The 25,465-nt window shown below is 39.9% G+C and overlaps 4 protein-coding genes and 1 long non-coding RNA gene across 5 annotated transcripts; 3 read left to right on the forward strand and 2 right to left on the reverse strand.

Moving 5' to 3' along the window:
* The first annotated feature begins 13,070 nt into the window (after positions 1-13,070).
* On the forward strand, positions 13,071-14,179 carry LOC121978690 (putative glucan endo-1,3-beta-glucosidase GVI). Its single transcript, XM_042530997.1, has 2 exons — positions 13,071-13,082; positions 13,193-14,179. Exons 1-2 carry the CDS (start codon positions 13,071-13,073, stop codon positions 14,177-14,179), a joined length of 999 nt encoding a protein of 332 aa, XP_042386931.1.
* A 250-nt stretch (positions 14,180-14,429) lies between these two features.
* On the forward strand, positions 14,430-15,899 carry LOC121976743. The gene is made up of 2 exons (XR_006110686.1): positions 14,430-14,570; positions 14,933-15,899. It is a non-coding gene; the product is annotated as an uncharacterized LOC121976743 (long non-coding RNA).
* Positions 15,900-16,721: 822 nt separating this feature from the next.
* LOC121976742 (immediate early response 3-interacting protein 1-like) lies at positions 16,722-17,059 on the forward strand. Its single transcript, XM_042529053.1, has one exon. The coding sequence runs from the start codon at positions 16,800-16,802 to the stop codon at positions 17,034-17,036; it is 237 nt and encodes a 78-aa protein (XP_042384987.1). The 5' UTR covers positions 16,722-16,799; the 3' UTR covers positions 17,037-17,059.
* Positions 17,060-17,423: 364 nt separating this feature from the next.
* LOC121976744 (mitochondrial inner membrane protease subunit 1-like) lies at positions 17,424-21,769 on the reverse strand. Its single transcript, XM_042529054.1, has 5 exons — positions 21,582-21,769; positions 19,081-19,253; positions 18,107-18,290; positions 17,771-17,877; positions 17,424-17,685 (listed from the first exon to the last, which is right to left on the reverse strand). The coding sequence occupies exons 1-5, from the start codon at positions 21,651-21,653 to the stop codon at positions 17,604-17,606; spliced, it is 618 nt and encodes a 205-aa protein (XP_042384988.1). The 5' UTR covers positions 21,654-21,769; the 3' UTR covers positions 17,424-17,603.
* Positions 21,770-22,311: 542 nt separating this feature from the next.
* LOC121978691 lies at positions 22,312-23,554 on the reverse strand. Its single transcript, XM_042530998.1, has 2 exons — positions 23,254-23,554; positions 22,312-23,166 (listed from the first exon to the last, which is right to left on the reverse strand). Exons 1-2 carry the CDS (start codon positions 23,552-23,554, stop codon positions 22,400-22,402), a joined length of 1,068 nt encoding a protein of 355 aa, XP_042386932.1. The 3' UTR covers positions 22,312-22,399.
* Positions 23,555-25,465: the final 1,911 nt, after the last annotated feature.

Consider the following 25,465-nt stretch of genomic DNA (forward strand, 5'->3'; position numbering starts at 1 on the left):
TCAAAATTGAATACAGGTGGAATGGAGGTTTGCACAAGTGTAGAGGCGAATGAACGAACAAAGAATGAAATATAAGAGCAGCTTGAAAAAAAAAACAAAAACAAAAACAGAATGCAGTAATGGAATCCAGGTGAAGAATTGGAATGATTTTGGAAACTGAATATTGCCCTTAAGCAGCCATTGCAGAAGTCAAGATTTGCAGAGATGAATCCGTGCACTAAAGAAATGCCGAAATTTATAGATTTAGGAGCAAAAACCTGTAGAAACATGTAATATGCAGAAATTTGGGAAAGCAGGATTGTGTATCAATTTTGTATCAAGAGTAGCAGTTTAATCAGAGAGAGTGTGAAGGAAAGCTCTGGTATTTTCAATAGCAAATGTTCTTTCCATTCCATGTTTTCTAAAAATTAGATTGGATAGATTTCTAATTTCAAAAGTTGTTGGGATGCAATTCAGCCAATCAAGGATTTCAGATTAGGTTCTAACCGCAAAAGAGGAACACAGAATGAAATAGTGTCTGGAAATCAAGCAGAATCAAGAATTACAGTTGTGACAGTAATTAAATGAAAACTGAAGTGACTCTCTAGTGTAGTAATTCAGAGATGGAAATGTTGTTTGCATTGGAGAACGAATCTGTTGGTTTCTTAGCTACATTTAGCATTGGAAGACATCTTTGAGCTGATTGTGAAGCAAGTTTAAAATTAAATGAGAGAACAAAGTTTAAGGGCAGTAACGACAGCAAGAAACAAAACAGAATTCAGTTCCAGGAGTATCAAAGTTTGTACCAACTAGGCATCATGAGCTCTTAAATTCAATAAGGAATTATTTGAAGACATTATACGGTTTAAAATAAATATGATTACATGCTTCCTTATTGCCTAAGAATGCAAATCTAAAAGTGAACTTTTGTTGATGCTAGTCTAAAGGAGGTTCTAAATTGAATTTGAACTTGGAAGGGAGTCTATATGTGCAGAATGATGTTGAATGTTGAGTTGCAGATTTCAGAATGGAATTGAGACTAGATGGTGAGAGTTTTGGAAGAGGAAGTTAAAGCACTAGTAGAGGAATAGGTTTGTAAGCTATACACTGAAAGAAACAATTGGAAAGAAATTTGGAGAGCAAGTTCTGTAACTGAAACAGTAAAGGCAGTGCAAGCAGAATTTGTCTAACTCTATGCAGTGCAGATTTTATGCCATGAATTTGAGAAGCTGAGAATTGAAGGGAAGTGAAGGAAGAATACTTCAAATGAGAAAACAAACAGCATAACTAGCATTAAGTTTCTGAAATGAGGTGGCTGTACGAATTTAAAATGAGTTTGCTTATCACTGGAGAGGGATTTGGAAGTGAGAAAGGAAGTAAAGAAGTAGGGGAAGTGGCCAGAATTCATTAGATAGCATTCTTTGATATCCATATCTTCCACTAGAACTTATTGCAAATTCTTTCTTCCTTGTCTTTTAATCTAACAAATGCTTGAATTGCTATTGATTCCCTCTTGTTATTCTTTATGATGAACCTTCATTATGTAATTGAGATCCATGATCATGGTGGAGAGTAGAAGATAAGCAAGAATATGGTAGGGCAAGAAGCATAAGTAGCTTGAGTGCTCTCCACTATTGATCATATTTTGAATTAGAATAAGAGCCACAAAGTTTTTATCATGTTAGGTTAGAGTGCTATCATCTTTAATTCATTCATGAAAGTTGGAAATTAGTATGTTGTTAACCGAGAGTTAAAATTGATGTCCATGAATGCTTGAGTTTTTTGAATTCTATAATCTTAGATGGTTTTCCTTCTCCATTTTCTAATCATGTTTAGGAATGTGCTTGGGGGGTACCATTAAAGTAGGATTGTAACTTGCATGAGCCATGCAAGAATAAGTGTGGAGGATTTTGATGATGCGTTTAGGTGGCATTATACTTTGATTGGAATGACTTGGTTTTGGAGATTATTTTGATTGGGAAATTGATTTGTGAGTTAGTTTTTGCTAAGCAAATTACATCTTGAGCTAATCTAATTCATTACTTTTAATTCATGATTTGTGCTTAGTATATTTTAATCTTGATTGTAGGTAAAGATTTTGGACACATTGGTTACATTTGGGTTCACTCAAGTTAGCTAGCTTGGATTTGGACTTGACCTGAGTCAAGCATTGTTGAACTCGTTTGATCAAGTGAGAAGCTGCACCAAAGAGCCAGTAACTATTGAACCCAAACCAGATTCAAGCCACTGAACCCGGTTCAAGTTGAGTTTAAAACCCAATTTCGGCACGGTGAACAGTGGCTTGCTCTACTGTTCACCGTGCCACTATCGTCTTCTCCACACGCATGGACACAAGCTCCATCCAATTCCAGATCGGCGATCGAGATCCATCATCGACGGTGAGATTCTGAGCAACCGGTGATCATCGTCCGAGGAACAAATCGCGACAGAGGGAGGTTCTCCTGTCCGTGATTCCTGCACTTCGCACACCATAGACGAGCTCTGATTGAGGGAGTTTTCCCGATCTGAGAGCTCTACCAATCAACAGAAGGTTCGGAGGAGTTTCCCCGGAGTTTCTGCTTCCAATCCATCTTCCAATCTGCTCGCGACTTCGTAATCGATTCGATCAATCGATTGTCGATCGCGATCCAGTTCTTCTTCCTCTGTTCTTCGAGCGACGAGCTTCCAATGTGATCACAAGCTTGTAGGGAGGGTTCCACAAGTTGCGTGCATCTAATTTTCTAGCTGAGAGTTCAGATTTAACCGACGATTGCTTGAAGGGAGTTTCCAAGAGCTTCTTTGCACCTTGGCAGAGAGAATGGTTTTTGAACAATGATTTGAGTTTGTGAATGTTTTACACTAAGCATTTAGAATCAATTGAGAGATCCTAGTTTTAGGTTTGGTTTCTTAATCATAAGAACACTTCCCGAGTTGAATTGTTACCGTTAAGAATGTTGTAATTAGGATTCCCCTTTTGATCTTATGGTAGACTAGCAACCCCATTGTCGAGTAGTTTTAATTCTGCAATTAGGCTTATATTCCTGATCTAGTTGGCTGAGTAGAACACAAATCATAGTTTGGATTCATTAGTAGACTTCTGAATTGTTGAGATAAGTTGCTATCTTTCCATTAGTAATTAGCATTAGTTAAGTTTCAAGTAGAAATAATCTCATTCATCTTAAAATCTTTCTTGGTGACTGATTTCCTTTCATATATAGTTGCATTTTATTTTATACTCTAGAACTTTGATTTTAACTCAGGAATTTCCATTCTTTATTAATGAATAACCCAAAAAGAATTTAGCATCTAAATCATAAACACACTAGCTAGTTCACTTAGAAAAATACAACTTGGGACCTATGCTACATTTCTTTCCTTGATTTAATATGGATTTTTAATATTAATTAATTTAATGTACCACGTGACATGCAATATGGTCTACATCAAGGCGCCTTCTATGAGGCAGATTAGCCTTTTATTAGCTGATCTTTGTTCGCTTAGGTGATGCTCTAGTTAACCAAAATTGAGTTCACCCGAACCCAACAACAACTTTCTCCTTGAGCAGGCTTCCTCCTCGACTTCTCGTCCCTCGAACATCGTGCACATCCTTCTCGTCCACTTGTGTACTCTTCTATAGCTCCTCATCCCTCTGATGTACCAAGCTCATCGGCTCCTTTCCTGTGTCATCCTTCTTGTTCGATGCGTCTTCCACTCAACTTCTTGTGCTCCTAAGTTCTTGCACACTTAAACACAAGGTATCAAACACAACATGACCTAACTTAACTCAGTTGACCATATCAAAACTACCCCGAGCATTTACAATCTCTCCCTTTATGATGTGCATCAATCTAAGTTAAAGTTAGGGATTAAAAATAATGCAATATTCTAATTAAGTGAATGAGAATTGAAAATAAACACTAATTATGAAGTGAACCTAATTATTTAGCAAATATAGAAATAAATTTTCAATTATCCCAACTCTCCCTTAACTTATAAATTGAAATAATTTTCAATTTAACTCACCTAGTGCCTTGTCATAGCCTGAAAGTCAATTATTGAAATAAATGTTTAATTGACTTACTGTAAAGTATTTAACTAATGCTTTAAATTGCTTGTCAAAATTTCTATTAGAAAAAGTCTGATCATTAAAATTTATTTAAGTTATTTTTTTAACTTTAATCTAAAAAATTTTTTGATTTTTTTTTTTAAATTCTAGGAACTAATTCTCAAAATACAAATATTTTAATTTTGCCTAAAATTTAACTTTTTGTGAAATTTTTTCTGTTCAACCCTTGTTATTTTTTAACCTTTTATATTTTTTGTTTTCCCTTAGACTTTAAATTTAGCTTTTCTAAAGTCATTTTAAAAGTACCCCATTTTTAATGTGAACAAAAGGGGTAGTAGTAAAGATTAAGTCTAGAGGGAGAGTAGTGTAGTTAGTATAATTTTTTTTTTACTTTTAGTAAAGGTTAGGTAGTTAGTACAAATTTTTTACTTGCAAATTTTTTTTACAAACAAAAATTATAACTGTTATTTTCCTAACTGCTATTTTTGAAATTTATCCTAACTTAACTTGGATTTGATCACATCAAAAAGGGAGAGATTGTAAGTATGGTAGTTTTGATGTGATCAACCAAGTTAGGTTAGGTCCTGTTGTAGTTTAACCCTTGTGTCTAAGTGTGCAGGAACTTAGAAGCATAGGAAGTCGGGCAAAAGATGCAGCTAGCGAGAAGGACGGCACGGGAGAGAGCCGACGGGCTCGGTGCGTCTGAGGGACGAGGTGCTGCGGAAGAGTACTCGGGCGAACTAGAAGGAGGTTAGCGACGTTTCTGAGGGACGAGAAGCCAGAGTGGAAGCTTGCTCAAGAAGGTCGGAAATCAAGTTCGGGTGAGCCCTATTCCGGATGGCTGAGATCACTTCAGCGAGCGAAGCCGGAGCAGAAGACCCGGACCAATGCGATTTGAAACGAAGCGGAAGACCGGGATCGAAAATCAACAAAAAGTTGATTTTTCGGTCCGGGGCGCCCTGACCAAGTCCAGGGCGCTTGGACCTATTCAAGGTACCTTGACCAAGTCCAGGGCGCCTGGACTTGTCCGGGGTGCCTAGACTTGGTCTAGGCGCTTGGACTCCAAGCGCCCAGAACCCTTCCGAGCGCCTGGACCAGAAAATTTAGCTAAACGCAACGTGGCGTGTTGTCTTGTGATGGATATAAAGTTTTATTCCCCTAGAGGCGCCTGGAACCCTTCCAGACGCCCCTCGACCAGGTCACAGCCCTGGTTCTAGAAGGTTAGAACAACATTTGTGATTGATTTCTTTTTAATCTGGTTCTATAATTGAGTGCTTTAATTGCTGTAAAGAGGCTTCTCCTCCTGAAGGAGAATTTAGTGCACTTTCATCTTCCTTGGATTAAGAACCTCCCCGGTTGTAACCAAGTAAATCTGTTTTGCCTCTTATTTCTAGTTTCTTATTTATTTTATGCAAGTGTTGATTCTTATTAAGCTGTAAAGTTCAAGAAAGGTTTATTTTTCTTTGCAGGTTTATTCAACCTCTCTAGACGGCCGCCAAGGGTCCAACAAGTAGTATCAGAGCTAAGTTCACTTCAGGAGGACTAACCGCCGAACGAAGTACACGAGATGGCCGGACTGAGCATCAATCCACCTAAGTTCTAGGGAGAATTTGCAAGCTGAAAGAAAAAGATGGAAGCATTTTTAAAACCGATTTTGAATTATTAATAATTATGAAATATGATTTTGAAACTCCAAAAGACAAAGAAGAATATCAATGAACGAAGAAGGAGCAAGTCAACTTCGTGGCAAACGACAAAGCAGGGTTCCATCTGCTGAGCGTCTTACAGCTGTTGAACCCTGTGGTTGTTTTGATATGATCAACCAAGTTAGGTTAGGTCCTGTTTGATTTTAATCCCTGTGTCTAAGTGTGCAGGAGCATAGGAGCGCAGGAAGTCGAGCGGAAGATGCAGCTAGCGAAAAGTGTAGGTGCAGCGGAGGCCGGCAAAAGGGGGGTGAATTGCTGAAAACAAAAATAAAAACTATACCCTCCTCGGATTTCAACTCAGAATTTAAATCAGCAATAAAATAACAACTAAATTAAGGAGACAGAAAAAGGAACAGAAACAGAATTTAACCTGGTTACAACCAAGGAGGTTGTTAATCCAGGGCGATGAAAAGCTCTACTAGCATAATCTCCTTTACTGTAGGCGGAGAAGCCTTTTTACACTTAGAACGCTCACTTGGTTGCTAGGAATTGATTACAAGTTGGATGCTTGAGTTATTGTTAAATTCCTAGCTCTAGGGGCCTTTATATAGCTCCTGGAAAGTCTATCCCGAGGGTCCAAGGCGCCTCCAACAAGGTTCAAGGCGCCTCCAGCTCGGTCAGCGGATAAAACTTTATCCGTAGCATAAACGGTCAAATTTGACCTGTTGAAGGCGCCTTCAACAGGGTTGAAGGCGCCTTCATGATGGAGGCGCCTCCAAGCCTGCTGGAGGCGCCTCCAAGCCTGCTGGAGACACCTCCGCTCCGTTCTTTTGGGTGATTGCGACCAACCGGAATAGGGCTCACCCGAACCTGATTCCCGGCCTTTTCCTCGAGCAGCCTTCCGTCCCGACTTAACGTCCCTCGAACGCCGTGCACGCTCTTCACGCCCACCGGAGTACTCTTCCGCAGCTCTCTCGTCCTTCGGACGCACCGAGCCCGTCGGCTCCCTTCCCGTGCCGTCCTTCTCGCTAGCTGCGTCTTCCGCTCGACTTCCTGTGTTCCTAAGCTCCTGCACACTCAGACACAGGGATCAAACACAGCAGGACCTAACCAACTTGGTTGATCACATCAAAACTACCATGGGGTCCAACAAAAAGGACAGCACAGGAAGGGAGCTGACGGGCTCGGTGCGCCCGAAGGACGAAAGAGCTGCGGAAGAGTACACCGGTGGACGAGAAGAATGTACGCGACGTTCGAGAGACGAGAAGCCGGAGCGGAAGCCTGCTCGAAGAGAAGGCCGGAAATTGGGTTCGGGTGAGCCCTATTTCGGTTGATCGAAATCACCCAAGCGATCGGAGTTTCAGAAAAAGAAGAAAAAGAGAAGTTGGAATCTATTTATACCATGCAGGTTGAAGGCGCCCTCAACAGCATTGAGGGCACCCTCAACATTGAAGGTGCCCTCAACAGCATTGAGGGCACCCTCAACATTGAAGGTGCCCTCAATGCCATTGAAGGTGCCCTCAATGCTATTGAGGGTGCCCTCAACCCAGTCATTGTGACCGTTGGCAAGCGGATAAAGTTTTATCCGCTTATCCTCTTAGAGGCACCCTCAACCTCTTTGGAGGCACCCTCAAGACTCGAGATAGGATTTCTAGGAGCTATATAAAGGCCCCTGGAGCTAGGAATTAATCATTCAACTCAATATTCAATTCCTAGCAACATTTGAGCTTTTTTAGTGTGTAAAAGGCTTCTCCGCCTACAGTGAATGAGACGTTTCTTGTAGAGTTGTTCAAACACCTTGGATTAACAACCACCTAGATTGTAACCAAGTCAAATCCCTGAGTCTTCTTTCTTTCCTTTCTGTTATTTTGTTTTTATTTTTTTTGTTGCTATTTTAGAGTTGAAAGTACGAGGAGGGTAGTTCTTATTTTGCAAGCAATTCACCCCTCCCCTCTTGCCGGCCCTGCTGCACCAACAACCGCCACAAGAAGTCAACTAGATCGAAACCTATGAGTCAGCCAAGGAGCTCTAGGAGAAATTTCTAGCACTACACGAAGAGACGCCGGAGGCAAAAATAGTGAGACGGGACCTGCTCCAGAACCATATCAGCAACCTCTGGTTAGAAGAAGGCGAAACCGTCGCACACCTTCACTCAAAAATCAAGGAGCTCATCACCAAATTCATGAATCTCTGAGAAAAGATAACCAACCGAGATTCACTAAGGTACGCACTTAACATATTTCCTAGGACTCCAGAATGATCGACCTTAGTATATGCGTATTTCATCTCTAAGGATTTAAAAGTAAGCACTTTGGAAAAACTTTTTTCAACTTTTGAAATTCATGAGTCAAGATGTGCAGGTCTAAAGAAGAAATCAAAGCAAAACATTACCTTAGAAGCTAAAATGGACGAACCAGATTCTGAGACATCACTTGACGATGATGAAACGACGTTAATGGTAAGAAAGTTTAAAAAATTATTTAAATCTAATAAATTTAATCAAGTGCAGGGTAGAAAAAGGAAAAGAAAGGTAAAGTGCTACCATTGCAATGAAGAATGACACGTGAAAGATAACTGCCCAAACTTGAAGAATAAGGACACAAGCAAGGACAAGGAAAAGAACAAGAAGCCAGCTCAAATCGACAAGCATAGAAATCTCAAAGCGACATGGGATGAAACGTCGTCTGAATCGGAGATAGAAGCCCTCGCCGAACTTGTGCTAATGGCAAGTCACCAAGAAGATGAAGACGAAGCAAGCTCATCCGAAATGAGCATTGAGAGATGCGATGAAGGGAGAGTGACATCGTAAGAAAGCAGCACTTTAGGGGGAGCTTCATATTGCGGCATCGACAAGGTAAGTCAGATACGATCTCTTTTTCCTGACAAGTTATTTTAGTTTATAAAACTATTATCAAAAAATTATTGTAAGTTAGAAAAAGAAAATAAGGAGTTAAAATCAACCTTAGCTGTTTCTTGTCAATTAGAAGATTTCGACAAAGTAAAAACAGAAAATTAAAAATTAAAAAAGGAAATAGAAAATTTGAAAAGTCGTGCATGCTAAACTTTTATTACTTCTAATTTTAGAAATTTTTCAGGACTTAATTGGTATCTTAAATATCATAAGAGTTAAATTAGAAAAATATCACAGAAACATATTCCTAAAAAAAATCTTGATTAATCCTGTAGGAAGGAATCTATTTTGGGTTCCAAAATCATATTTAGATTGATTATTTTTTTAACTAAGGGTCTTTAGAGTGAAAATTAAATATTTAATTTCTTTAAATGACTTTGTCTAAAAAGTGGTTATTATTCCAATAACCATGAAGGTCTAGTGCCTCGCCACAGTCAGGAAGTCAATTATTGAAATAAATGTTTAATTGACTTACTATGAAGTATTTAACTAATGCTTTAAATTGCTTGTCAAAATTTATGTTAGAAAAAGTCTGATCATTAAAATCTATTGAAGTTATATTTTTAACTTTAATCTAAACAATTTTTTGAATTTTTTTTTTTAAAAAATTCTAGGAACTAGTTCTCAAAATGCAAATATTTTAATTTTGCCTAAAATTCAACTTTTTGTGAAATTTTTTCTATTTAACCCTTGTTATTTTTTAACCTTTCATATTTTTTGTTTTCCCTTAGACTTTAAATTTAGCTTTTCCAAAGTTATTTTAAAAGTACCCCATTTTAATATGAACAAAAGGGGGAGTAATAAAGATTTAGTCTAGGGGGGGTAGTGTAGTTAGTACAATTTTTTTTACTTTTGTAAAGGTTAGGTAGTTAGTACAAATTTTTTACGTGCAAATTTTTTTACAAGCAAAAATTATAACTATTATTTTCCTAATTGCTATTTTTGAAATTTACCCTAACTTAACTTGGGTTTGATCACATCAAAAAGAGAGAGATTGTAAGTACTCCATGGTAGTTTTGATGTGATCAACCAAGTCAGGTTAGGTCTTGTTGTGGTTTAACCCTTGTGTCTAAGTGTGCAGGAATTTAGGAGCATAAGAAGTCAGGCGAAAGACGCAGCTAGCGAGAAGGACGGCACGGAAGAGAGCCGACGAGCTCGGTGCGTCCGAGAGACGAGGTGCTGCAGAAGAGTACGCAGGGTGAACGAGAAGGAGGCGCGTGGCGTTTCAAAGGGACGAGAAGCCGAAGTGGAAGTTTGCTCAAAAAGGCCGGAAGTTGGGTTCGAGTGAGCCTTATTCCGGATGGCCAATATCACCTAAGCGAGCGGAGCCGAAGTGGAAGACCAGGACCAATGCAAGCCAAAACGGTGCGGAAGACCGGGACCGAAAATCAACAAAATGTTGATTTTTTTGTCCGGGGCACCGAGACCTATCCAGGGCGCCTGGACTTGGTCCAGTCGCCCAGACTCCGGGCGCTTGGACAAAAAAATTTAGCCAAATGCAACGTGGTGCGTTGCGTTGTGATGGGGATAAAGTTTTATCCCCTAGAGGCGCCTGGAACCCCAACTAGGCGCCTAGAACCCCAACTAGGGCTATAAATACAGCTCTGGACCCAAAAGGTCAGAACAACACTTGTGATTGATTTCTTTTCAGTCTGGTTTTGTAATTGAGTGCTTTAATTGTTGTAAAGAGACTTCTCCGCCTGAAGGAGAGTTTAGTGCACTTTTATCTTCTTTGGATTAACAACCTCCCCGGTTGTAACCAAGTAAATCCGTTGTGGCTTGTATTTCTAGTTTCTTATTTATTTTAAGCAAGTGTTGATTCTTATTAAGTTGTAAAGTTCGAGAAAGGTTTATTTTTCTTTGCAGGGTTATTCACCCTCTTTTAGTCGGTCGCCAAGGGTCCAACACTGAGTCCGTCGGCTTATTTCCCGTGTCATCCTTCTCGTCTGTGCGTCTTCCGCTTGACTTCTTGTGCTCCTAAATTTCTGCATGCTTAGACACAAGGTATCAAATACAAACATGACCTAACTTAACTCGGTTGATCACATCAAAACTACCTTGAGATACTTACAATAGTGCCGAGCAACTCCCTGGTTGTCCCTGTAACCTCTCGTCCTTCATCTTCTCTCCTATACAGGTTTCGACGGATCTCCTTGCGGTCTTCTTGTAGCCTAGCGATTGATGGTCAAGTCAACACTGCTGACAACTCATTAGTGATCTACCCATCGACATTCCCAGATAGGATCATCAACATACTGAATAAATAATGAAACTTTCAAAATGGAAAAATTAATTTAAAATGTTAAAAATTTTAAATGATCAAATAAACTTGAATTGAGAGTTTGTTAACGATTAACATTTAAAAAAACCAAACGTATGTCAAGTTTGAACCAATCTTAAGCTTATAAAAAAAGGGGCAAACTTAAACATTCATTTCAATGGATAAGTTCATTTTTATGCTCGGCTTGGCTTAACTTGTTTACTTTATTAAACAAATTTGAACACCATAAAATTTAGCTCGACTTTGTTCATTTACAATCTTAATTTCAAAGACCTCTTCTATTGTGTGATCTTAGTTGCAAAACCAAGGTCCTCTCAGGACGGTTTATTGACAAGCGCATGAGGTGTTGCCAACTTGAGATCTGGGATTCAAAGCTCGACGTAGCCGAGATAAATGTCTCCTTCATGCGCCAGTCACTATTCAAGAATTAGTAGTCACTTGTGATTTATCTCCTCCGTATTGACCCTCGGACAGATTAACGAGGACATTGAAAATAAGCACAGTCACTAGAATATGGCCCAAGAGAATATTAGAGCAACCTTGCTCTTTACAACAAAGAAAAAGAGTCACTAGAACACTAGAAAGATAAACTAAAATAAATATTGCTTCACTCTAGAGAATGTAGATGAACACAATGAAAAAATCCAAGCTCATCTCTAAAGCTTGAGAATTTGAAAGATTTAAAAGTCTTGACGATTCTAATTTTTTTAAGTTGTTTTGTGCACTTGATAGTAAAGTAAAGAATAATTTTTATATAGAAGTGACGAAAGAACTCTAAAGAAGTTCACATACCTAGCTCTAAAGTATGTAATCAAATTCAACATTTCAAATTGCACGGGTTAAATTTTGTATTACCTCTTATTTAATCAAGATTCTCCACTATATAATCATATAATGACCCGAACAAGTCATTAGTTCTACAATCTTGACAAAATCTTGCTAGGAGTCAACGTGTTTGACCCTTTTGCATATGACATTTTAACGCGTCAACAAATATGAGAGTAGAAATTTTCAACAGTGAAACTTTCAGGTTTCTCCTTTTATTCAAACAAAAATTACTCACCACTCCATCAAGGTTACTAAATTACATTTTGCTCCCCATCATTTTGACTGTGCCATATCTTCTTTAAATATCCTTAATATCCTTGAACAATTATAGAGGGTATTAAAAATTAGAGGCGAATTGAATATTTGTCCAAAAAATAAATTGAAGATAATATGATCATGTCCAAAAGTGGGCAAGTGGAAAGTTAGGATATGGCGATTTCACTGATCGGATATGGAATCTGCTCCGCTCTACAAAATAAATAACGTCAGTGTCGAGTCAGGAAAGGGTCCCAGCGCCCTCCGACGCTCAAGTCAGTCACCGGAATGTGGAGAAGAAATGAAACAGTAGAATTATACACAAATAGTAATTACGCGTACCTCTACCGGTGATGGACTCCCCTTTATATAGAACCCTGGTGGGCAATGTACACGATCCTTGAGGCATGGGCATGTTCTCCGATATGTTCGTGGCCACGTTTTCCAACATGTTCGGGGTCACGTCCTTCACTAGTCCTATGAAAGGATGTCGCGAGGACCACCGTCCTGCTGCTTAGCCGAGCGGATCAGCCACTCAGCCAGGACAGCGCTCTGTCCATGGTCAGATCCCGCTGCTTGGCCGAACGAGTAGCCGCTCAACCAGAAGTCCTCCGCTTTGTCAACTTCAGTTGTCATTCCGTGTGGTGTCTGTATAGTAACTGTCTTCCTCCGTTCGATCAAAATATCCAATCTCCCTCAACGTCTTGCTAATATAACTTGTGCATTTGTCTATGGTATTCTCCCGAGTCAGAAAGATTGTCCGCTTGGACATGTCCCCCGCCGATCGAGCTCTACCTGTCCCAACCGGCCGTTGTATTTATCCTCCGTTTGATCCTTTGACACTTGAGCGTTGACTATCTTGACTTTGACTTCCACCTTGGCAGTTGACCCCTTGCCAAGTGGGCCTCCTCCTATCGGCACATCATAATATATGGTAATTTGCAAAAACAGGGTTACAGCGGAAAATAGTCTAAATCTCCGGAAGTAAAGTGAAATTTTCACATTTTAAAGTTGGCGGGGCAGTTGTATTGACTATGCCCTTTGTTTATAAATATCCAGTTCAATTCGGATGAATCCATCGAATCAATCGAAAGGGGCGTGGAAATGGCGAATCTGGTGATATTTTTTCCAATGATTTTTACGATTTTGATCAATTTCTGTTATCGATCAGGTACGATGATTTTATTTTTCTTCTTTCCCTTGTTCTTGATCGCATAATTCGATAGACGAATGTGAAAACAGAGTTCGTGATTGTTGCAGAAGCACAGGCGGCCGCCGTTGGAGTAAACTACGGCTTGCTCGGAGACAATCTCCCCTCTACGGAGCAGGTGGTGGCTCTGTGCGCCTCCAGAGGCATCGGCAGGCTCCGCCTCTTCCACCCGGACGCCGCAGTGCTCGGTGCCCTCCGAGGCTCCGGCATCGAGGTCGTTCTCGGCACCTTCAACGAGGAGCTCCCCGGCCTCGCCTCCGACCCCTCCGCCGCCGAGAATTGGGTCGCGGCCAACGTTGTCCCCTTCGCCGGCTCCGTCCGCTTCCGCTACATCAACGCCGGGAACGAGGTGATCCCCGGTGACAACGCCGGGTACGTCCTCCCGGCCATACGAAACCTCGACGCCGCCCTGCGGGCCGCCGGGTTGCAAATCCCGGTCACCACAGCGGTGGCCACGATGGTGCTCGGCGTGTCGTACCCTCCGTCTCAGGGGGCGTTCTCGGAGGCCGCTGCCGGTGTGATGGCCCCGATTGCGGCGTTTCTCAGGTCGACATCGGCGCCGCTGCTGGTCAACGCGTACCCTTACTTCTCCTACGCCAGGAATGAGGTGGAGTTGGACTATGCGCTGTTCAGGGCGGCAGGTGCGCCGGTGATTGACGGCACACTGGTGTACGACAACCTACTCGACGCGATGGTCGACGCGGTGTACGCGGCACTAGAGAAGGTAGGGGCGCCGGAGGTGGGGGTGGTGGTCTCGGAGACAGGGTGGCCGTCGGGAGGCGAGGGGCTGGGGGCGACGGTGGAGAACGCGGCGGCGTACGTGAACAACGCGGTGGCGCACCTGGAGAAAGGCGGGGGGACGCCGAGGAGGCCGGGGACGGCGACGGAGGCGTACTTGTTCGCCATGTTCAACGAGAATCTGAAGCCGGCGGGAACAGAGCGCTACTTCGGGCTGTTCCAACCGGACATGACCGAGGTCTATCATGTCAATTTCCATCTTTGAAGGGGGAAAAAGAAAAAAAAAAGTTAATTAAAATTGTTATTATTTTTTACTGCTTTGGTTCCAAGTTGATGGATCTGGCCTAATAGCGTTTTATAGTGAGTTTAAGCAACAATCCATTTAGATTAACATTAAATCTAACGCTTAATGGTCGTTAATCATCTCTTACCCAAACTGGCCCTGACGTTTGACACGTAAGGAGGCCGAAATTGGAAAACAATTCATTATATTTTTAATTCGATAGGATGAGAAGTTCGAAGAAACAAAAGACACCCTACCTCCTCTCTCTCTCTCGATCGACCGCAGGAGCTATTGGCGAACACTACAGAGAGGTGCGGATCGGCGAACACGGCTTTGTAATCTGAGAGCAGCAGTGATTCGTCGTCGGTTGCGGGTAATAATCCTTCTTCTGTCATCTTCTTCGTCGCCGATTCCTTAAAAACTGGAGTTCCAGCTTTTGATCGAAATCTGATTAATACACTTTCAGAAGCCCATATTCGAGTTAATTTTAGCTTTTTATTATCTTCGATTGTTGACGTTTGCCCTGTTGATTATTATCGAAATCTGGTTTACACTGAAGAGATTTCCCAAATATGTTCGATCGGTCCGAAATTGGTATTATCGGCTTTCAAAATCGACCTCAAGAGTGTTCGACTGATAAAACAATGTTTATTTACAAGAGATTCTTATCGTTCATTTCTCACTACTTAACTTTGAGATGGAAATTTATCTTCTTCACTAATTAGATCGAGTTAGGTTTAGAGGTGTAGATTCAAGCAGAGATTGGCCAGGCATGGGCCAGATCTGGCACAGTTGGCGGACCAGGTCGAATGTTTTTTATTTGTAAGTTAATTATAATTATCATGAACATTAAATATTTAATACAAATATGACTTTTAATATTAATGTCTTGATTAATAAAATTATCTAAATTTTTTCCCCTGTTTTTTAAATATTTTTTTATATAAGTTTCCCTTTTATTGAATTTTAGTTATTTTATAAATTTAGATTTAAATTATTGAATACTTAAATTAATATATGAGCCTGCGGGATCGAGCTAGGTTAACACAAGCAAAGTTCATCCTGGGTCTAGATTATTTAGGTGTGGCAAACTGCCCAACAGGCCATGCCGAGCAAGGCTCGTTTCAAGCTAGGTGAAGTCTAAGTCGAGCATTGAATAGAAAAGAAATTGGTTCATTAGGCCTATGTCATGCCCGATTCAAGCATGGTCCGTTGAGACATCTAGTTAGGTTTGATTGGTGTAGTCTTGACTTAGCAACCCAAAGCATGTCAGCCAACTCATTTGATGCCTCAATTGACTTTATTGGAGCAAAAGGTGAAATCGTCACCTTCGCAACCCCTCCAGGGCCACCCCACATTCTTTCAAAGGAGGTAAATCACGGGGGCATTTATCCTAGCACAAGGCCCTTTGCATGGGGAGGTAAGGCAACCTCAATTGCCTTTATTGAACCTTCTATCAACACCACTTTCACTGCTTGCATATTTTGTTGATGACAGACATGATCAGTCCTTAAAGACACAGTCAGGCCCCTTTTGTTGAAACAGTATCAATCTAATGGAATGGACAATTTGGTTCACACTTGAAAAAAAAGAAGAAAACAGAAAAAGAGAGTATCAGTGTATATCTTACCTGTGTGAATCATATGTAGACTGAAAAAAGTTTCTCTAAAATTGTGACTCTTGAAAAGCATTGCGAAACCCTTCTATACCTGTGTTGACACAAGACAAACAAGCATAGATATGAAACATGAGTCCAATGAGGTAGACTTAGTTGTTTCCAAGACTAATCAAAGTTGAAGAACAAAGGAGCAGAAGGGGAAGAAAATGGAAAGTGGAGTATAATTGCCTTTGTTTTTGTGCTCCTAAGGAAGAAGAAGGCGTAAGAGATCTTCTTATTGTCTATGAAGGTGAGAGCATTGGCTGCTTGGCAATGGAGGATGCCAGAGGTGGCTGGCTTGCAGACAAACAAGGGCTGAGAGAGATTCACAATCTGAATAAGTTCCATGTTAGACGTGATCCATACTCTGTTAGCTAATATCCAAGTTCGATTAACATAGCTCTAGACATTGTTCCTTTTAGTTGTAATTTAGTCCAATTGTCTATGAATTTCTTGGTTCTAGATTCAAACTCTCACTTTTAGTTGGAGGTACCAACTATCTTTCAGACAACAATTGTATGCAAACACTCAAGATGATTTCGTTGTAGCCAACTCCAAATAGTTGGAAAGCTCTCCTTTCTGTTGCTAAGATTATTGTGCTATGTAACAATGACAGTTCCATCATATAATTATTCAGAATTATTCTTTTTGTCATAGCGCTAAGTGCAGGAAAAAAATTTAGATGCCATATCAGTGAGAAAAAGTTCGACTTGAATTCATGCTTTCATACTTTATTTTTTTATTCAGTATTATTTAGAGTGTTGTCCTTTGCTATTTTCAGCATTATTGTCATCCAGTTTGACTGAACCAATATGTGATATTCTAGCATAATCTACAGACTTTCATATGTGCATACATTTTCAACAGATTTTCGATCCTCAAAGAAGCATTGCATTTGTCAGATAAGCCTTCTTTCTCATTGAGATTGCCCTTCAGTTTGCGGGGATGGGTTTGTGGACATTGCTAGAGGGCTTTTTGCTTCTCGTGAATGCGCTGGCGATACTGAACGAGGACCGGTTTCTTGCCCCTAGAGGATGGAGCTTCAACGAGGTTACGGGTGGTGCGAGAGTGAAGTCATTGAGGGGACAACTTATAGGGCTCATATATGCTACACAATATTTGAGAGTTCCACTCATTGTCCTCAATACAATCACTATCCTTGTTAAGTTAGTCTCAGGTTAACATGAAGTAAAAGTTTCATTGCATCTTCTTATTGGAGATAAGTTGATTGTTCTAAAGTTTTAAAGAGTTGTTCTAAAATAAAACATAATATTTGCTTTATTATAAGTGATTTTTTTTATTTTAAAAAAAATCAGTAAAAGAGGATTTAAGAAAGATATATTTTTTCACAGGAAATAATTTTGAAAATGAAATATATTAAATTTTCTCGGGCATTAAAAACTGACTGCGCAATTTTTTAGCTTACCGTTTCCTTGACACCATTCGCATTAAGCTTTTGAGCCAAGTGCTGTGCCTTATCCTAAATATCATCAGCTTTTGAAGCATGAAATCCCACTACAGTTCACTACTGCAAAATAATTTAAATAAAAGCTCTTAAGGGTGCACAAATTGAAAGTGAAAATTTCTCATTAGGTGCTATTACATCGAAAACAGTTGTCGATGAACAAATCATGAAATATGCATCAATCAACAAAACACCCAGTGACCTTTTATCCTTCTCATTAAAGAGAAGCATCACACTGATAACAATTTGGAAAACTGGGAATTATTTCGGATCTAGAGCATGATCTATGATTTCATCTTCTTCACCAACTCCTCGACGTCAAGCTCCACCGCCAAAACTGATGAATCTTGAGCCATTGCCATTTGACTTGAGTGGCGGAGAAAGTTGAGATTATATCAGATAAAAATTTAAGAAAATAGCCAACAAATTAGTGCCTGATAAAATGGCCAACCTGTTGTATACTGGACCATGATCCACAGCTGATCTTAGGGCATAAATTACTCGACCGGCAATGCAACCCATAGGAACTGGACCAAATAATCTACTGTCTTGAGCTTCCTGAAGGAAAATGCAATTAGTTAATAAGAGGCATCTGAAAAACAGAAGCAGAATCTGTTATTAAAAGTGAAAACAAAGAAATACTTGTGAAAAAAATAATCAGGGACCCAATGTTTGCATATTCTAAGATAATGTCATCTGGTGTGTAGAATATCAATGAATGAAATCAGGCAAGTATACTTACAATGTGAAGGTTCCATTAGTTTACTAGTTAAGATTCAAGAGATACCTTTGCCTTCAAGGATTCATTGTCAGCCAGCACCCAACATTGATCCTTCTTTAAAGTAAATGGTTCTTCTTTCTCGTTATTAGACACCATCTCATCACCTTCTATAGCAGCTACTCTTCTAAAAAAGTAGTCATCATTCTTCAAAGGGTTCTTCATCATGACAACATCACCTACAAAAACTTGTCTGGATAAAAGATATGGAGAAAATATGTTATTTTACACTTTTGACTCAGTAGAAATATTTAAGCAAAGCTCTTATGAAGAACCAAGAGAACTATAACATGAAAGTTAAAAGATTGATTAGAACCATACAGCATTGCTGTTGAAATGAACCATACAACTTCATGTCAACTTTAACCCCTCTAGTTGATGATTCCGCTTGATCTATGCAGGAAAACCAGATTAGGCGATGCCATCAACTACATTAATTTGGAACAATTGTCTTTTTCGCATGGTTTTGTGTGGGCGGGTGGGAAGAGGTGTGTGCCCCAACCACTTGGCTTTCACAGATTCAATTTGTTTATGATTACTTTCATTTATCGTCTACCAAAGTTATACTAAATTGCTTAATGTCACATAGTTGTGTTCTTTTAATGTTTTATAAGTATTTTTCATTAACTATCTGATATTTGAATTCATAATGCATGATTGATCATACCAGTTTCATATATATTTTATTTCACACAATAATTATGCTTGTAGAAGACTACAAAAGTATCTCCCATTTCACTCACTGACTTTCTCACACTTAATTTAGAATAACATTCATACAATGGATTCACTAAGTTGATCGCGAAAAGGCCTAATCAGTAAACAAATAGATTTGTTGAAAACATTAGAAAAAAGATATTTACAAGAAACTACAAACAATTTTTCATCATAGTAGAGATAGCATGAACTGATAAAGATGACTCAAACATAAAAAAAGAAAATGGAATGGACAATAGGATAAAGAGAGAATTTGGTTGAATTACGTTGGATGTGGAAAAGGGATCTTTCTCACGAGAAGAGTTCCCCCATTTCCTGCCAAGGTAGGTACCATTTCTTCTCCTTTATTCCAATGACAAAAGGTCAATTTGCCATAGAGGAAATTTTTCCAAATAGCATTAGAAAATTGCTTTCTGTTTATCTGGCCTACACTGTAATTCTGCATCAATAAAATTATAAACAATTGAGACTATCTCTGTCATAAAATATGGATAACAGAAAGAAAAATAATCTTACTGGGAAGACACGCCAATATTAATAAAAACCAAAAAGGCAGATGGAATTATCAATACCAACATTATGAATGGAGTACCACTTAATAACATGATGAATTACTAGAAGCTTGCAGAGCCAGGGCATTTCCAGGAGTATGTGTTAACACTTAGATGGTATTGATGATCAAAACTTTTGCTGAATAAACAATACTTTGAACTGCATATCGACCTTGAGAATCAACGAGGGGAAAACAGAAGGAACCAGTCTTTTCTCTTATCCTCCTCCCAATGCAGCATTCCTTCATGTTCCCTCATTTGTATTACTAATTTTATTACCATATTATCCTACCTCTATTATCATCTCTACAGGCTAAAATAAATTATACAGTGAAGCAGAAGCTTGTGTTCAGAAGACTAAGACCAAGCTAAGTCACTATGAACAGCCAAATAATAACAAAATTGGCAATCACAAGCAATCAGCTTCCTTCTTTTAGGAAGATTCTTGCAATCTTCAAAAGTTAAGATGTTGGAATTCTATCACACAACTAAAAGCTGATGGTGGATTAGATATCTGACATCTTTTCTTTGTTCGTGATAGTATTTGTGCTAAAAGAATTTTATCATTGTTGAATGGAGATTCTAGTTTATCAGTGGAACTTCAAACAACCAAATATAATATATTCACACATGGAAGCAAATTAGTGTGTTAATTATTCTTCTTCTTGGAAAAATGTAATGAATAAGATTAATAACATTAGAGTGGAGAAAACTCATCAAATCTGGGACTTTTACCAATATATTAATCAATCCTTGGATTCAAAATATTCCATCAATTGCTAGGATAAATTTTCTTAAGCTTATGAACTAATTTCTAATGATTTTTGTAGCAAAAAGGTGATTATACTCAACCCAGGTGCCCCTCACAGCTCATCCCTAGGTTGTGTGAAGGGAGTTAAATCACCAGGTCAGCTTATAGCCGACCGCCAAGTGACTAGAGGGTGAGAGGGGATTGACCCTTTGCTCCATTGTAGTAAAGCTGCCACCCTCTAGCCAACTAGGCACCCCGTGGGGACAATTTCTAATGATTCATGGAATCATGCAGTATTAGATTCATTATTTGGTCCTGATCTTTCTCCAATATATATTTGTGTTCCACCTAATGAATATATACAGAAATGGACATGTCAACCTATTGGACATATCTCGTCTAAGGGTGCTTATAGATTCAAAAAACGCAATGCATTATATTAAATGTTGAATCTTGGAAGAGTTGGAAAATGATTTGGGATTACAGATATTTGAAAAGATACTTTTCTATGGAAGATGCTCAGACAAAGGCTTCCGCCACTAGTTCTTGGATGCTGGAGGGGAATGATCTAAACAAACAATCTAAAGTAATATTGTTGGCTGTCATCGTCAGTTACTTCTGGTAACTACAGTTTCAAAGAAACAATTCTTTATATAAGTGGTCCTTATTCACCTAATCTAATGGAGCAGAGTTTTATCCTTTACTGAAGTCTATTTATGCGTGTGATTGATTCAAAAAATGGTTTTGTTCAATCATCTCCAATCATTCCTAAATTACAGACATCCTTTCATTCCAACAAATTATGGCTGGTTTGTGATGGATTGTTTCTTTCAAGCAACAAAAATACATGTGGTGGATTTATTTAGCCAGATTCAAATGACAAGATCCTTGCTGCTGATTGTTCATGTTTGAAACGAATAGTTCTTTGCATGCAGAAACTTTAGCACTGCTAAATGATTTGATACAAAAAAAGGAATAAGGATGGACGAATGTCATTATCTACTTCGTGTAAATGACTTTAATTGAAATTTTGAAGGAAGTCCTCTAATTCTCGGGAAGCTACTTTATTTGACTACTTAATGTAAATCCCTAGCTGCTATGCTGTCTGTTAAGCAAAATTGTTATGTCTGAAGAGATTATAACTCAGCTACACTAGAGTTAGTGGCGAAAGCCAGTTTTGGATCATTGAGAAATATGATATTTTGTCCGATAATGTAAACAATATTGTTCATGAATGAACAGATAGTCTATCCCAAAAACCAAAAAGAAAGCCACCCATGAACGTCAGAAGAGAAAGGAGGTATTTTGATCCCAAAACAAAATGATCCGACAAACACACCGGCGAAGAAGAAGGATTCGATCGAGTAATAAATTGAGCACCTAGCAAAGGCTGGATCTTGTTTCGAAAATTCAAGGAATCCGACGATCACGAAGAGAACCAGGAGCGAAGATTTGGGAATCGTACCTTCCAACTAAGGTTCAGCGAATACTCCAATCTGTTGGCAGCGTAGCGTAACCACGTCGGGAGATAAACCATTCTTCGATCGGAATTTCAGCCAGCGAATGAACTTGCAGCGATCGCTCGTCTACCCCAAAAGAAACCCTAGAAAACCCCGTTCTTGCTTCGCGATCTATGTGGCTACTACTCAATGCCAATGAAAACAGGCAACGTGTCAAGAGGCTGACGTGGCAATAGATACGCCTTCTCTAGAAAATTTTAAAATAATAATAAAAGAGTAATTTAAAAAAAAAATCTTCAAATAAACTTCATTTTATAATAACAATGCACTCCTATAAACTATTAATTGTATTCCTTTAAATTCATTTATATATTAATATAACTTTTATTCACTTTAAATTTTTTTTTTCTCCATTTTCATATTGGAGGCTTTTATCTATTGAAAAGCATTTTTTTCTGCCTTATAAACTTTCTTTAAAAAATTTAAAATAAATATATCTTGATTTGAAAAAGTGTATGAATAAGTGAGAGCATAAAAGTTTTATGTTTATTTACGAATTTAAAATAATTCAAAATTAAATAACATTTTCAATAACAATTATTATTTTAATTATATAACAATTTTAATGAAAATTAATCTTTTTAAATAATCATAGAAATTTACCATTTAGTTTCTTTTAATAATAAAAAACTCTGATAAATAAAAAAAAATACTAAAATATTTTCGTCTTCATTAATTAATTGGAAATTAGCACAAGTTTCATCATGCATAATCATCTTAGGCCAAAATTAAAATTAAACATAATTGCTGGCTAGATTCCTTGCTAAGCCACGTCGACGGCGGGGTTCTCGTCGACGGCGCGGCTGCTGGCGGCGGGGTGGAAGAGGCACTTGGCGCAGCTGGTGGAGAGGAAGGACGGAAGTTGGTACTTGTCCTCTCCGCCCATCAGCGGCATCGCCACCCCCTTCTTCACCGGGCTCACGTAGCCCGGCCGGTACGTCTGCCCCAATACCCCCTCCACCGCCGCCGTCAGCCGCACGAACCGGAACTGCATCTCCAGATGCGCGAACGCGTCGCCAGCCGGCAGCCGGTAGCTGTGCTTCCGGTCGTCCTCCGCCGTTATCGGCACCACCTTCACGTCCACCTCCACCACCCCCGCCACCGTCACCTTCGCGCTGTTCCTCTCCGCCGTCCTCTCCACCACCACCTCCCGCTCCGCTGCTTCCTCCTCAGAGCCCGGCGGTCGGGGGCGCCACTCGTCGTCGCCGTCCTCGGGGACGAGCACCTCCTCGCCGTCCCACCGGACGGCGAGCGCGTCTACGCCGTCGTCCCACGCGCTGACGTGGCGCGCGGCGACGACGAGCCAGTGGGTGTCGAAGACGACGGCGAGGGCCTGCACCCAGGTGAAGTCGCGGGCACGCCCCGCCGGCCGCCACCCGATGAAGTGGGCGTTGATCTGGAAATGCTCGTCGGAGACGAGCGCGAAGTCACCGCCCTTGGCGCCGTGGAAGTAGAACATCTGGCCGTCGCCGCCCACGAATCGGGGGTCGTAGCACACCGATCCGTATCCTCTGCAATTAGGAAGACGATCTGCAATCGCAATCCTTACACGATCAAAATTCATTATAAATATACATAAAAAAAAAATCGATTTTGAGCTTGCAATCGGAGTGCTACTTCTGCAGGTGGTTTCGCAACGGCTACTGCAGTCGGCGAAGCAGGCCTTGAGGCGGCGGTTGCGGCGGGGCTTGCGGTGGGGGCACTCGTCGGGGCACTCGATGGTGCGGTAGCGGCAGCGGCCGCGGGCGAGGCAGAAGAACCGCTCCTGTCCGCTGTCCTCCCTCGGTTCGAGGACGGTGTAGTGAGTGGAGGCGGGGTCGAGGGCCCCCCGCCGCCCGTAACTGTTGCTCGCCACTGCCGACGAGATGGCGGCCGCCGTCGCGGCACACACGATGGCAATCCACAACCACAACGCCATGCTTTCTCTCTGTCTCTCTACTTCGCGTCAGTAGCTTTAGCTTACATATAGCAAGCGAGGGCGATAATAAAAATTATACAAATTAGCAGATTTCATTTATGAAACTACAGGTGTCGAATTGTAAAGAGCAAACTTCGAGGTACTAAACAAAAAAATTCCCTACATAGCGAACCTATCGATGAAAGCGTCATGTGGGAACGGTTGACTTGATATTCAAGTCAGATCTTGGCTCGAGATCTAAGCGTTTGTTATTAAATATTTTAGCATTTCCTTGTTCTTTTATCATTTTAATTTCACTACTCTCTAGCTGGCCTTTGTTGGGACTTGCGCCAATGTTCACTCTCTACTTAAAATTTCGAAGCCCTATCACGTGCTGACCACTTATTATCACGTATCTATATATATAGTTTGCCCCGGGGACATGTTATCATAGATTACGGATTCGAATTTTGATAAAGTCTACAAAAAAAAATAATTTCTGGTACTTATCGTCAACGACTTACATCCTTTTAAATCGATATTTTTTATATCCTTTTAATATGTGACTTTCAATTCGACTTAATAAAAAAACTTAATTATTATTGTTATTATTTTCTTTTAATATAAGACTTCCACAAATAAAAAAATACCATTACTCTTGTAGTCCGGATTTTTAATGTAAGGATCAAGTTATTTTTGATCTACTTTGAGTCTCTCGTTAAATATCCGATTACTTTTGACCTACTCTAAACTTTTTTACAAGCATTCAGTCCCCTCGACTTGTTCAAAGCCTTCCTGCAAGAATTTGCATATGATCACTCTTAACTTACTCCAAGTATCCTCGCGAGTATCTGATCATCTTGACATGTTCGAAATCTTTCTGCAAGCATTCGATCATCCTGATTTGCTCCGGACTTCTCTATGAACATTCAGTAATCTTGACCTGCTCCGAAATTCTCTGTAAACATTCAGTTAACTTGACCTGCTCTCAATCTTCCCGTGAATATCCGGTCACTCTGACTTGTTTCGGACCTCCCCACGAGCATCCAAACATCCTTGACCTGCTCCAAGCCTCCCCGCGAGCATCCGGTCATCCTGACATGCTGTGAATCTTCCTGTGAGTATTCGATCACTCTGATATATTTCAGATCTCTCCACGAGCATTTAATCACCCTAACCTGCTTTGAGTCATCCCACGAGTATTCAGTCATCCTAATCTATTCCGGACCTCCCCGTGAACATCCGGTTACTCTAACTTATTTTAGGTCTCCTCACAAAGATCTAGTCACCCTAATTTATTTTGGACCTCCTCTTAACTTCATTAAGACCATCTATATCGGATTTGATTTGGACCATAATTTTAATATTATTTTATATATATATATATATATATATATATATATATATATATATATATATATATATATATATATATATATATATATATATATATATATGTGAGAGAGAGATAATACGAAATTATGTCTTATGTCCTGAATTTTAAATTTTAAATGATATTTTAAAGTATATATATATATATATATATATATATATATATATACGAGAATGCTAGCCTGCGGTGTTTATGCTGCGACATCGGTGCGATTTAGTCCACGTATATTCCTGATCGGTCTCTGGACCGATCAAAGAACCTCCTGATCGATCAGGAAGGCAACCACATTAAAACCGTAAGAAATACATCGCAGGAGAATATTTCTCTCTCTATATATATGTTGCAAAAGGCGGGTCCCGCCGCCCAGCGGCCCCCTCACCCCTGCCCCACGAGTAACCTGTTCGTCAACCGGTTGATCTCGTTCGTGGGGGCTTCTCTCTCTATATATGTGTGTGTGTGTGAGAGAGAGAGAGAGAGAGAGAGAGAATACGAAATTGTGTCTTATGTCCAGATACTTTATATAATTTTAAATTCATGAT

This window comes from Zingiber officinale, chromosome 4B (genome assembly GCF_018446385.1).
Source record: "Zingiber officinale cultivar Zhangliang chromosome 4B, Zo_v1.1, whole genome shotgun sequence".
Taxonomy (NCBI): Eukaryota; Viridiplantae; Streptophyta; class Magnoliopsida; order Zingiberales; family Zingiberaceae; genus Zingiber; species Zingiber officinale.